We start from the raw sequence: 14,253 nt of genomic DNA, 5'->3' as shown, positions 1-14,253 counted from the left end.
CTCGAGGTAACTAAAAAAAATAAAAATCAGTTTATTAAAACATCAATTTAATGCTTTGATTTTAAGGTTTTGGTGTTTATTTAATTGAAATTTTGTTAATGACTTTTGGCAAGATACTGATCCCAAAGTTGACCCTATGCATTCATCAGAGCCTGAGTGTGTGTGTGTGTGTGTGTGTGTGTGTGTGTGTGTGTGTGTGTGTGTGTGTGTGTGTGTGTGTGTGTGTGTGTGTGTGTGTGTGTGTGTGTGTGTGTGAATGTAATCGGCATAGATAAAAGCGCAATATGAATGTGTGTGATCGGGTAAAAGAGAACTGTAGCAGGAAGTGCATTGAGTGCTCATCTTCAATAGAAAGGTACTACACATATAAGTACCATTCCATTTACAGTCCAAACACTTGTGATTTAGGTTAACTGGAGATTCAAAGTTGTCCCTAGGTTCAGATTTTACCCCCACTGACAATCCATTGTATCCCTAAAGGTACAGTAACTATTGTTTTCTTTTTCTGAGGGTGTATTAAATTTATCAGTTTGTGCCTGTGTATTGTGTATGCACAAAGGTGTTAATGAGGTGCTGAAAATGCCAGGGCTCACAGCCACGATGACCCGAAGCCAAAGAACACCAGAAAACATGCACTGTGCACAAAAGGCCGAATATATGGGAATACATATGGACAGGCAATCTTAGTCATTTCTGCTCTTGATTATAGTTAATATGAGTTGAAAATAAACACGGCGCGACTGCAAACCAGATTTCCATAACCTCTAGGGGGTTTCCACCTCTGAATGGAGGGATAAAGGAATCCATAACTACAACATAGATCATATTACTATAAACTTAAATAAGACCTGGTCTCAAAGCCTGTTACAGACAGATCATCCTAACAGACCACCATGTAGTTGATACCACCAAAACCCACTGCACCTGAACACTTTTTTTTTCTTCAACGTCTTGGAAAATTACTCTTCATACTTGTCGACTCCAATATGTGGAACATTTTTACAAGCCTGCTTTGTTTTGATTGCAGCAGTTAGCAGCAGGCCTAAAGAGCACAGAGTTTTTATGAAAACAAAGTCTCTCTGCTGGGGTCTGGTTTTAACTTCAGCTTAATTTTGCAAGTGGGTGAGGATTTTGCCAGGTAGTTGCCTATTATAGAAAGTCCTAAAAGCTCTAATATTTACATGAACAGAATGTTTTGCCTTTTTTGTTTCTCATTAATCCATGCTGCCACCTAGTGGTACCAATGGGGACTGCAACTAGGTGCTGAGGTTGCCTGAGCAGCAGGATTGTTGGGTAGGTGATCTTGTCTATGAGCACAGTCCCAATGAAAAACACTGTAAGCTACACTAAGGAGTAGTGTGTTAGGCTCTTTGGATTTGGATCCATGTATGATCAATGTTTCATTATGTATAATGTCAGAAGGAAGATCTGGTAACTGATTTAACTGAATTTTCACCATATGGCCACATATTTAATACTTTGTGGAAAATCCATCATGATGCTCCCTCACACATCTTCAGCTCTCGGGCTTTTGTAGGGTATGTCTGCTTTTAGTCTGGTCTGAATTATGAAATGTCATCCAGTGAGATTTGAAGCCTTAGGCTGAAAATGCAGACAGAAGCCTCCTGCACGCTTCTGCATTCAGTCTGTTACTTCGTTCAGCAGCGAAGTCATCAATAACTGCCTGTTCCATCGGTAGCCACTCTGACAAATGAGGTCATGAGCTGTTCCTTTTTTTCTCCAACCTTTCCTTTTTCCATCTTTTGATTAGGGCTGATTGCTTTTTCATCAGTCTATACAATTTTCAGTTAGAACTTCACTGGTTTCTTCTTTCAAGTTTTTATTGCCTTTACCCTGGTTTTTTCTTTCATAATACATAAGAGATTGCAACTTGTGAGGTCATATCTCACAGACAGTTCCTTTGAATATCAAACTATCCTTAAGATGTATCTAGAACTTCAGCTGTGGAAAAGTGAAGTGATTAGATAAAAAAAAAAAAAAAACAAAGAAAAAATCTCTGTAAGCTGGAGAACCAGCCAAAAGTATCAAACCATTTCCAAAGCTGCAATCAGGATCACACAGGCACCAGTGACAGGAAGAGAAGCTTTTGTAAAGTTGACCATCCTGACAAATCAAACAACTGACCAAGAAGGCCTTGGTCAGGGAGTTGTCCATGAACCCAGTGGCTGCTCGAACAAAACCAGCAGTTCTCCGCAGAGATGGGAGAACCTGCCAGAAAGAGTCAGCAGCACTTCATCAGTAAGGCCTGCTAGACAGAAGAAGAAGAATCCTGTACTAAAGGCAAAATGCTGCCCACTTGGAGTTTGCCAGGCAGCATTTAAAGGACTATGAGATCATGAGAAAAAAATATTCTCTGGTCTTGAGAATTAAATATGTAAGCATTATATCTGACAAACACCAGGCGCTGCTACCCACCCAGCTAATGTGATCAGTTTTCAGCAGCAGCAGCAGCAACCTGAAACTGGGTGGAATACAATGAACCAAAACGAGCAGCCAGTACAATGCTGGAACACTTTCAGAGCAGGTCTCTGGCTGTCCTTAACTGCCCCGGCCAAAGAGAACTGAAGATGGCAGTTTATAGATGACTGGCATCCAATCTGACAGAACTGGAGAGGATCTGCCAGGAATAATGGGATAAACTGCCCATATCCAGGTGTGCAAAACTTATTGAGACTCAAAGCTGAGAAGACTCAAAGCTGTAATTGTTGTGAAAGGACTTTTACAATATTCTAAATTAAGGCTTTTTGAAAACGGCAAATTTCAGAATTATTGCTGTAACAGGTTAAGTTTTATCTGCAACATATTAAAGTGTACACGTGGTGACTATAATGTACAGTAGTGTGCTTTAAACAGAATATACACCTGCTCTAATACACATATATGTGTCTTGACATAAAGCATGACATGGGTTACCTTGTGTATGACTGCTTAAATACATTACACTCCTTTACACTCCTTCGGGGTGACTGTAGCTCAGGAGGCAGAGCAGGTCACCTTCCGATCGGAAGATCGACGGTTCGATTCCTGGCTGCTCCAGGCTGCATACCAAAGTATCCTTGGGCAAGATACTGAACCCCAAGTTGCTCGCTGATGTGAATGTTAGATAATACAAGCACTTAGCTTAGTTACTGATGGAAGTACTTGTGTGAGTGGGTAAATGTAAACATGTTGTGGAACCGCTTTGAGTGCTCAGACAGAGTAGGAAAAGTACCATATAAGAACTGGTCCATTTATAGTAGTGAACCATAACATAAAAGATCAGTACAGCTTTCATCCTCCTTTCTCATTTTCCAGATAGCATATCCCCGATTCCTCCCCTTGACTCAGTAGCAGTGCTCATTCCATTATTTTATTTATATTTAGCAATACTAATCAAAAATAGTTTATGGACACAGTGTCTACTTTGATGCCTTACTGAATACAACACAATGCCCTTTATGAGAGGTATGGTCCCCAGTGGCCTCAAACAGGAGAATCAAGCAGGACATGCTTTACCTTGTGATTGACAAGTAACTACCCTGTAAGTGTGCAGCCTCCTCAGCCTGTCAGATCCAGCCCTAGCTCATCACATTGCAAATGGGTGAGGCTATGCCCAGCTTTTATATACAGTCTAGGGGCATGACACAGCTATACCAGAGCACCTGTAGAGCAGCACCTACCAGAACACACTGCCAGTGCACTAATAGGCAGTTAGTTACTTTATAGCTCATGTGATTTCAGTAGGAGAAATACTTCCTCTGTGACCCTCATGAATGAGATACACAGGTGTGGATTTACTTTAGACACAGCCCTCTAACACATTACCAACATGACATAACCATTAAAAGCCACAGCATGCGCATGGTATGGTGTCATATTGCAAGCAACAGTAAAGAGATAAAGGCTGTCGAGTGTAACACATGCAAACAGATTTGCATGCAGGTGTTCAGAAAAATCTCAGTGAGAGGTATGTGTGCGCCCCCACAAATCATTTTTGGAGGATTTTCTCTATTTTGCAAAGTTTATTCTTTTTGTGAATGAAAAAGTGAAAATGCTGCATGACTGCCTGCTACTGTCAGACAGCCGGCCAGAGATGGAAGGAGACAGGAGGGGGACTATCCTTATCTGCTAATGCCATGAAATTCAAGACGGTGCCCCATGATGCATGCGCGCCAGCTCATACACTGCACAGCCATGCACACACACAGAGCTCAGAGCGCAGACACACGTACAAAAAATGCATGCGCAAAAAAGAAAGCGGGACGTACACAAAGCCTAATTTAGGCAGGCATTTACATTCACAGCATAGCAGACGTACACACGGTTATTCTTGGGAGCTTGCGTTCACCTCAGCTTTTCACACACACGCACACACACAGTTTCACAGGCTCTGGCTGGAGACAAAGGTAAGAACAATAAATCAGATCTAATATGGAAACTAATCTGCACTAGGTTTGTTGTGGTTCTTTGGCCTTTGATAGATGGCATACTTTAAAACCAGAACTTTACGGATTCATGTTGAATGTGAATGTGCCATGAACAGCAATGCCTTCTACAGATAAGAAATGGTAACAACTATTGCTTTGCTGTGTGCGTTGCTGTAATTAAGGACCTCAGACCACTAGTGATTCCACTCACGACTGCTTCCAGTTTATCTACAAAGATTTTCATTTTGGCACCCATAAACTCAAAATTCATAAGATTTTATTTGCTATTTGTACTTGTACATAGAAATTCTTGTGCAGAGCTCTCGAGTAACAGTACAAAAATATAAAAATAGGGAAGTACCAGGGACCCTCAGCAAGATATTAAGTGTTCTGGCTTTGACACTAGTCTAATATCAGACACACATGGCAACTCATTAAACCATGATTTCATTCACTTTGATCAGCTGGACTGATGTGGAGGTCTAAGCCCAGACAAACTGCCACACAATCTGATAAAATATATCTCTCTGATCTCTTCCTGAATAAAACACGAGTGAAATTCGCACAGCCACAGTCATAAAACTGTGAAATTTATTGTAAAAAACTTTAAATTCTTTCTCTAAATGTAAGCAGCTGCTCACGCTCTCCTTGCGAGGGGCGGAGCTACACGCATACACTATCGTTTTTTTGGTTTTTTTTTTTTTTTTTACCCAGAGTTTATCCAATCAGAAAGCGCCCGGTTGTGTAACCGTGGTTACCGGTGCAGATGTATTATGGGATATGCTCATGGCAGCGTCCGGTGAGGGAATGTCTGTCAACAGAAGAATTTCAGGCTTAATGTTTCGCATCGTTTCGGAACCTGCCGATGAATGCAGACATTTGTGGGGATTACCGGGACTCTGTGTCGAAAATGTTTGTATTATTAATGTTTCCGTTTCGCTTTTTAAGCAGACAGACGCTTCTCTTTCTAACATTGCTAGTATTGGATGACACACCCGCTTCTTGTCTGTCCGGGGTTCGAACTGCAGACCTTCGGGTGCCTCTCCGGCCGCTATGCCACTGCTACGGCTCTATACCGAATAAATGAAGACGTTGTAATGGCTAAAAATACAAATATTCTGTGTTCAAAATCAGCCACAGAAGTCCGGGGTGGGGGCCAAGAGTTGCATTATTGTGTTGATTGAGTCCAAAACAATCAGAAATCACTTTGTGTAGTGTCTGTGACATAAAAGGAAACATGCTGTCAGAAACGTGAGTTTGTGTCAGCGTTCAGTTTAAGGAAACCTTTGGTAGGATGACACCTGTGGAGCAGTTTAAAGGATACTTCCTTCACCTTGTTAGGTAGAAGTCCGACCTTCTTCCGGTAAATGTCACACTGCATTTGGAACAGAAACAGCATCCCTTTAGAAAAGAGCTCTGATTCCTTTATTGCAGTTTCGATGATGGAAATGAAAACAAATTTTACCCCCAGGAGTGAGAACAGGAGGCTGATGGTGATCCAGTCTTGGCCTGTGATGATAATAATTTTGGATGAGATAGAACCAAAGACCTTTGCATATCCAATGAAACACACCAGCATACTTGTGTACACTTTTGTGAACATTTGCATGTATTACTAAACCACCCAGTAAATATCTGCAAGGTCATCAGACTGCTGTACGCAAGTTTTGTGTTTAATAACATCAGAGGAACACTAACTGTTATATGTCATATCATTATATGATTAGCCCTGATGATGTGGTTTGTCCGCTGATGTACCTTAGCACCAAAAGTGCTGAAAACAGTATGAGGCTGGAAGCAGGTTAAGGGGATGCTTCATTATTCTAGAGTCTATATGTGCAGCAGATTGTGAGCAAGAAGATATGATGGAGGATGATGGAAGTGAGGAGAAAATGAAGGTGACTCAGAGGATGATGGGAATGATGAGGAGAGGAGAGAGCATCTCAGAAAAGTTAGAAAACACAGGTGGCATTTTTAAGCTTTTTAACATTATGGGAATCATAAATAGTTAAATAAAAATGATGAAAATGATGCACTCTTAAGCTTGATACCCCAACCAAAATTAATTTAATGATAAAATAATTGTAGATTACAGTATGATGCGCTATGAGAAACTGTGCAGACTTATTCACCCATATCTCTGCAATATACCCCAACTGGTAAACATAGTTACATAGAACAGAGGGAGACTATGTTACATAGAACATAGTCTCCCTCTGTGGCAGAAAATGGGAGCTAGTCCTGGTTCAGTGGATGGATTCAAAAGATTGAACACAGTCATCTCTATATGGGGTGGCTGTAGCTCAGTAGGTAGAGCAGGTCACCCACTGATCGGAAGGTCAGTGGTTCAATTCCTGGCTACTGCAGGCTGCATGCCAATGTATCCTTGGGCAAGATACTTAACCCCAAGTTGCTCTCCGACCGTTCTGTCAGAGTATGAATGTGAGTGAATGTTAGATAATTAAAGCACTTAGCTTAATTAATTAATCATGGAAGTGCTTGTATGAATAGGTGTGCATGGGTAAATGTAAAACGTGTTGTGTAAGTGCTTTGAGTGCTCATATCTGAGTAGAAAAGCGCTATATAAGAACTAGTCCATATGTATACCTGGAAGACTTTTGAGTACAGCTGTGACCCAACAGACCCTGACTGACCAGAATGATGACCCCTTTTTATTCTGTGTCCCCAGATTAAACCAGCAAAGCCCCACTTGTCACTGCTGCCATCATGCCCGGGGAGGATAAACAACAACAACAGACCCGCCAGAGGAAAAAGAGTAAGAAGTCCCGCTCCAAGGGGAAGAGTCCCAGTGGGAGTCCTAGTACCAGCTTGGGAGGCACCTTAGATGGACAGGATGACCTTATCTTGCCCCCAGTCCTCCAGCCTCCTCCTACAAAGCCTGCGGAAGAGAGGCGGAGAGTGCCTGTCGCCAAAGCCGAGGAGGAGACATCAATAGCTATCTGTCTTCAGGTGGTTTTTCCCTACCTGCTGGCTGGAATGGGCATGGTGATGGCTGGCATGGTGCTGGACAGTGTACAGGTGAGTGAAAGCTCCTTAGGATAGCCTTCAGAGTGATCTCACAACTGACAGTGAAAAACACAAAGTGGATAATTGGGGTAGGATGAAGCCAAAGATTAGAGAAGCTGACTGGTTACCTTCAGGTTGCTCATTTGAATCCCTCTTCAGATGCTGACATCAACTCTCTCTGAGATGATTTTGTCATGTACCTGATGCAGCAGCTATATCAAAGGCTTCTAGTCCGAGGAGCACAGGACACAATTAATACAGCCTTTCCAAAGTCCCAGATTCAAACCTTTTTTTTTTTGTCTGTGCCACAATACAGCTATAAATAAAAATGTGTCCACACAAAAAGAATCAGTTTTTGCAGTAAAAGCAAAGTAAAATAATCAGTGCGTAATGTTAATATATGATGAAGCAAAGTGTCTTCACTAAACGTCTCAGCCTTCATTTTACATATAAAGTATCTCTTATGTAAGTGTTCATTGGATGAGGGAATTATTTTCATGTTGTTACGCTGCTCATTCACTGCAATCCTACTGTTAAAGTGCACAAGAACATTAACACGCCTTTAAGGAGACCGTAAATCCATGCACACAGTGGCAGGCTCTTTCCAGTAAGGAAAGATCTGTGACAGATTGAAGAGAAAGGAAACCAAAAGCCTCAGCAAAATACGTCAGTGGTGACCCAGTGTTACCTTAAATGTGTTAGCGTAACCAAGGGAGAGAGAGCGCGTCACAACACTGAAAAACTGGAACTTCACAGAGACTTTATGGCGCTCAATAAGTAACAACATGAATAACATACTAACTCATCTGCACCAGTTACAACAGGTTATTTATCTGTGTGTGTGTGTTTTGTTTTGTTACAGGAGGTGGGGTTGCGTGTGTGCCTCACTTGTTGCCTTGAAATACTCTGTTAGCTCAGAGCGATAAAGCCATTTGCGTCTGCTTCAGAGTTATTGTACCTCTGATCATGTTAACATAGTGTACAGCGGGCCAATTCAGTCTGTAGTTATAAACAGTATTCTGTGTACTATTTTATTTCCCTTTGGGTGGATTGGGTGGGTTGAGCCCACCCCTGCACATAGCTGCTGCTGTATGTTGATACTTCTTCGGTGTCATGTAGCAATCAATGATATACCTCAAGAATATGATGTGATGACTGTGTTTTGCACACAATAATAGGATAGAATCTTATGATATAGTATGGGAATATAATATAGCAATATTTGCAGTGTTTGTGTGTCAAGTCAGTGAAGCAGATACCTCTGTGTGTGGGTTAGTTGTGTCTGTCCTCTGCCAGGTATCCCTGGCATTTGCAGCCATCTGAGCTGAGGGAAATCAGACACACTGCTGTCTGCTTTATGATGAGCTGCTGTCTCTCTCTTCCCCTCTGTCCTCCACTGATAAACATACATCTGTCCTCATATGGCTTATTCCCTTTACTCCATCTGTAGCTCATCAGTATTTCTCCACACTCTGCAGTCTACAGTATCAGTTTACCTCCTGCATATGATGGAGGACGATTAGTCATGAGGTTGGCTGGAAGCTGTGTCTCAAAAGCACAGGGGACGTACAAGGACGTGGAGAGTAGCCGATCAGAATGGAATGGAGATAAAGACAGGAACGCTACACTATCTGCAATAAGGATTGCTACTGTGGCCCGTGATGGTGGATCTTATCTAAATAACCACATCCTGTTGCAGTGTCTTTTTCTTACATCCTACATCCCACTTGTTCCAACTGGCTTTTTCAGTGTCTCTGTGGCTTTTCATTGGCTTCCAAGTTATAGCTCAAAATGTTTTATCAAACCTTGGCTGCGCTATGCAAATAAACACCTGATTGCTCTATAAAATTGTTAAGATTAGGTCATCCAGACACCAACATATTGCAGACATGCATTATTGGACTTCTGTAAATTGCTGTTATGGTGTTTAAATGAGACTCCAGTGTTACTTGGACAGCCTCCCAGAAACTGTTATAGTTTTAAAGTCTGAGAATATTTAAGGCAAACAAATGGCCCCAGTGATGCATCAGTCCTGCTGACGTATAGCAGCTTTTAAGCTAAAGGTTTACCATTAGCAGGCTTACCAGTGCTGTTCCTGCTGTGTAAGTGCAGCTAATATGGAATTTGTGCTGATCAACTGTCTATTATCCTATGAGCAATATCACTGAAATCTGTCCTCATTGCTGTTTTGTTGTCATTATGATTCACATAAAGATACGTGCAAAAAAACCCCATATCTCTATTTTTATGATGACTAGTGAAACAGACCGATCTTTATAAATGCAATAGATATTTGAAAGTAGTTGGTTCATAAAACTTACATATTTAATGCTAATGTTTAAAATAATATGTTTCACAGGGTCATATTTTCTTTGATCTGGGGTTGTATGAGTTTCACTGTGTGTTTTTCTATCCACATATGCTTTTAATGCACTGGCAGTGTGTTTGACATCAGCATCATGCTGAAAAATGAAGATGTTGCCAATCAGATGGTTTCTAGATGTTACTGCTTTTTGGCAACAGCACCAGCTGAAATGCAGCCACAAACATGACAGCACCTCCACCGTGTTTTACAGATGGCTGTAGACACTTGCTGTTGTACCTCTCTCCTTACCTCCTTGGTACATATTGACAGTGATTTCAGGCAAAAATTTCACATTTAGATTCTGTTGACACTGATTTTCAGTCCAGTTCTTGTGTAGTTTTTCATAGCTCAGCCTTTTCTCCCTGCTCCCTTCCTTAAGAATGGCTTCTTGACAGCCACATTTCCACTGAGACCATTTCTGATGAGGTTTCATTGAACAGTAGATGGATCAACTGACGGGCCAGCTGCATCTCTCAGGTCCTGTGTCAGCTCTTTGCTGGACAATTTTCCTATTTGATAAGGACTTGACTTTCAGACATGACTTCCTGCTGTAGATAGTTTTTTTTTAACTTGTAAAGTCTTCATTTGTCTTCCATTTGTCCAGTTTCCTCAAACTTTTAAGGACACACTGCACACCATGCTGAGATATGTCAAAGTTTCAGCTAATAGCACACTGGGAATCACTATGCTGGTGCAAAAATATTATTTGATGCCTGTCAGACTGTGTTATCTTTGACATTTTTCATCGATTCATCAAGAAATGGGAACAAGTGATGTGTTTGTGTGACAGGCTGCTAGTAACAATGTAATCATATTGTTAATAGAGCGCTTTATAGATTTGAAATGTGGATTAGTTAGATTATTAAGACCTGAAAGATGCTTTGAAATTTGTTGTTGTACAGGATGTTTGTTTGGTCTTAAATATGGTGTTACAGAGTAACTATAGCAGCTAGAATGGAGGTAGAAGTGGAAGGAATGGATGGAAAGAGTGAGTCACGATACAGAGAGACAGAAACAACTGAAAGAGGGATGCGAGAGGGAGAAATGCAGCAAGACTGTCCGACGTAGAACGATGGATGTCACATAGCAAGAGGGAGGGAGGATGAGAGGCAGACATGCAGCAAAAAATAGCTGGAGGGAGAGTGTGTGGCAGAAAGCCGGTCGTTTCTCTCATGAGTTTGCACAGTGCAGACAGCCCTGCCTCTTTCTCTGCTACGTCACAGCAGAGCTAAGCGGTGGGAGCAGGACTACCCTGATGCTGAAAGGAGGAAAGGAACACTTCAGCCTACCAGAAGCTGTCTGCTGCATCTCATCTGTGGATCTCCTATTGACATTTCAGAGCTCTTTTCATTTTCCCTCTTCGCCCTCATTGCGAGGCTGCCAAATAAGAGATTGGGTTTTAATTTCAAAGCTCTAAAGGCTTCCTGGTGCTTCTAAACTCTCAAAACCTTTTGGACTGTTCCTCATCTTTTTGCTCCTGTCACTCATTCAGCTGTCAGTGCGAGCTCTGCCGTCATTCACAAGATACAGCTGTGCCTTTACACTGGAGGTCAAGCAGATTTGAGGCTGGATCTTACAGGCTGAGGACTACATCCAACAAACATTAAACTCAACTAAAGAAGATTTATTTGATTGTAGAGTTGTTCAGGACAACAGGACTAAAAGAGGACCACTTTAAATCTGAACTGTCTTATCATGAATTTAAACTGGTGTAAACCAGTCAGTCTTTTTTTACTAATGTTTATTTTTCTTTAAAAGGCAGGTTGCAAGGCAAACTAAGACTTTGATAGCAGATGTGGAGCATCTGTGATTGTAGAACATTGTGACCTATGAATCAGAAATGGTGTTAATGATTGTTTTTCCCAGTGGTGCTGACAAATGGATACCTCATCACTGCTGACTCACCACTGGGCCAAAGATGCCATGCTCAATCACCCTTCAAATTTGATTTTGCATGGGAAAAAAGGATCATTGATCTGAAGAAATGGAAAAGTGACGAGCGTCTCGCTTGCCTGAATAGATATCAGATCTCCAGTTTCCTTCAAAGGGATCAATATAAACTGATTGTTTACCTTGTATACCACCAAGAATGATTCAAGAAATAGCTGTCTTCGTTTGGTCGTCCCCTGAGAGCAGATTAAGTATATCTTCACAAACGTTGCCTCTAAGTTCTTCAGGAAGGGCCTTAGGAACTGCTTGAAATTGGCATTTGCCCTTGGCCTGTTTTAAACCAAGGACAAACTCATTGTTTTTCCTTTGGCATTCACCCTGCTTACATTTTTGGGCAGGTGAAAAACAAAATTATTTTGACCCATCAGAACCTTTTTTTTTTTTTTTTCTTTTTGGACTGAAGTTACCCTTACCATGGGATAACTAATCATTAAACTAGCTGCCTAGATTAATCCCCTGTTCAACATGGTTGTGACGCGTCTGGAGTTGGAGCTACGCTACCAGGGCAAGAAGTTACGTGGGGTGACCTGGAAGCTGACTCGATCAGAACATGGTTTCCTACCAGAGAGCTCTTGGCTCATTGCGGCACAGGTTATCGTGCCATACCTCGTGTCAGGACTCGGAATGGTCTCCGCTGGTATCGTTATGGACCTTATACAAGTAATTATCAAAGAATAAAGAGGAGAGATATGTAGGGTTGGGTATTATGACCTTTCATACTTCCGTCTTTCTGTACAAGGGGACCATTGTTTTATAGGTTAAAGTGGTACTGGTACTGGAAGTAGTTGGAATAAGTTTGACTTTGAATATGAAATATATATACTATATATAATTTGTGTATTTGAGCAAGCTTTCTATACCATCAGTTTGCAGTACTGAAAAACAAGCAGTGAAGTTTGATGCCCAGCCCTGTGGATGGATGGATGGTTCAGTGGTCAAATGGATTGACCTCACATAAATAGTTGGGATGGACTGAGCATTGTGGAAAGGTGGATGGGCATTTGGATTCTGTGTAAAGACAGGTGTTGACAGCTGCTGCTATGAAGAATAGATAAACAGTTCAATAAGAGGCAGAGATCCCCCCCCACCCCCCACCCCCGCAGCTCAGGTGAGGGTGGCCTCGGCTGGCACCTTTTCATATTCATGAGCTTGAATTAGGTCAGACTGATGCTGGCCTTTAGGTAAATATATTTGCTCATCTACCTTTTTCATGACTTGGCCTGCTCTCTGAGCTCAGCCTAATATCTGTCCGCACTGGAAAGTGTTTGATAAAGTTTTGTTGTACATATGGAGAGATGTCGAGCACTGTAAGAAACAAATAAAAAGATGTTGTGTTTGCATATGTGCATGCTCAACACTGCTGGTTCACCGCTGACAGTGCTTTTTTTCTAATTAACAGATGGAGTCTCGTGTTACATCCACCTTTCTGAGCTTTCTAAATCAGCTTTAGAGTAGAGAGAGAGAAGAGAGCCTTGGGATAGCACTGAACAGTTAATTCAATAAGTGGTTTAGAAATGAGAGAGAAAAAGAAGGCCAGTGAGGGAGATGTGCAAGAAGCTATGATGACTTTCTATGATATACTGCATTTACCTTACATCACGACCGGGATCTTTACTTAAAAAGGCAGTGATTGAAGTGAAGGACTTGGTTGATGCGCTCCTTGTGCAATGCTTTGAAGCTGATGGTTAGTGACATTTCAGGCTCTAGTTACCTAGGTAACCCTGTCATTTGTCAAACACTGGTATCCTGCACTCTTACCAGTAGATGCTTCAATCACTCACCTCTGAGTTTAGAAAAGTTTTATCTTGGACCCACTTTGCGTCACCAACACTTTTTTCCTTTTCACCGGTCGCTGCTTGAAGTCGCCGAATGTCATTTACTTTCTGTGATCTCTGGTCTCTGAATCGCTTCCTGTGTGGCTGCAGCTTTAAAGTTATTGCTATGCATTGTTCATGGTGTGGTGAACTGTAACTCTTTAAGGAAATCAAAAATTCAGAGTGCTGTTATAGTAAAGTCAATGAACAAGTGTGAAATTTGATGGGTCTAACTTGAACAGTATGGTGTGAATTTGAACATCCTAGGTCACATCGTTCTCGTTACCGCATTCACAAGATTTACAGCAAACTTAACCTCTGACCTTTACCTTCAGGTCAAGGTCATCAAGAATTAAACTTGTCTGAGATTTTTAGTAGATGCATCTATGGTGTGAATTTTAACATCCTAGGTCACATTGTTCTCGAGTTATGGCCAATGTTAAAGTTTTTGCGGAGTGGACGCTGTCGCTGCTGACAGGCCTACGACGGTACGAAACAGCTGAGCTAAAAAAGAGAGCATAAAGAGAGTGCAAAACACATAGTATTAGAAAGGAAAGGTTAAAGGTTAAGGCTTGAGGTTTAAGTCTAATCTTAGAAGTAGATTGGGTGACTTTACTGTGGCATTTTGCCGTTAACCTGTAGCGTTGTGCTGCTGCTGACGCAGCTGACA

General features: G+C 41.5%; 1 protein-coding gene across 4 annotated transcripts in view; it reads left to right on the top strand.

Annotated features, from left to right (window-relative positions):
• The first annotated feature begins 4,354 nt into the window (after positions 1 to 4,354).
• LOC115782897 (solute carrier family 41 member 3-like) overlaps positions 4,355 to 14,253 on the top strand; it is a 33,828-nt gene continuing 23,929 nt past the window's right edge. Inside the window, exons 1-2 of one of the 4 annotated variants that reach the window (XM_030733397.1) lie at positions 4,355 to 4,406; positions 7,117 to 7,466. In XM_030733397.1, coding sequence (XP_030589257.1) covers positions 7,155 to 7,466 — 312 coding nt within the window. In that variant the 5' untranslated portion in view covers positions 4,355 to 4,406; positions 7,117 to 7,154. Of the gene's footprint in view, positions 4,407 to 5,202; positions 5,340 to 5,657; positions 5,791 to 7,116; positions 7,467 to 12,234; positions 12,430 to 14,253 lie in introns of those variants that run through there. The other 3 variants (XM_030733396.1, XM_030733398.1, XM_030733399.1) reach the window with 3 other exon arrangements.

The sequence above is a fragment of the Archocentrus centrarchus genome, chromosome 7 (assembly GCF_007364275.1).
Source record: "Archocentrus centrarchus isolate MPI-CPG fArcCen1 chromosome 7, fArcCen1, whole genome shotgun sequence".
NCBI classification, from domain to species: Eukaryota; Metazoa; Chordata; class Actinopteri; order Cichliformes; family Cichlidae; genus Archocentrus; species Archocentrus centrarchus.
Note: the sequence above shows the minus strand (reverse complement) of the source record. Positions and strands in the feature narration are given on the sequence as shown.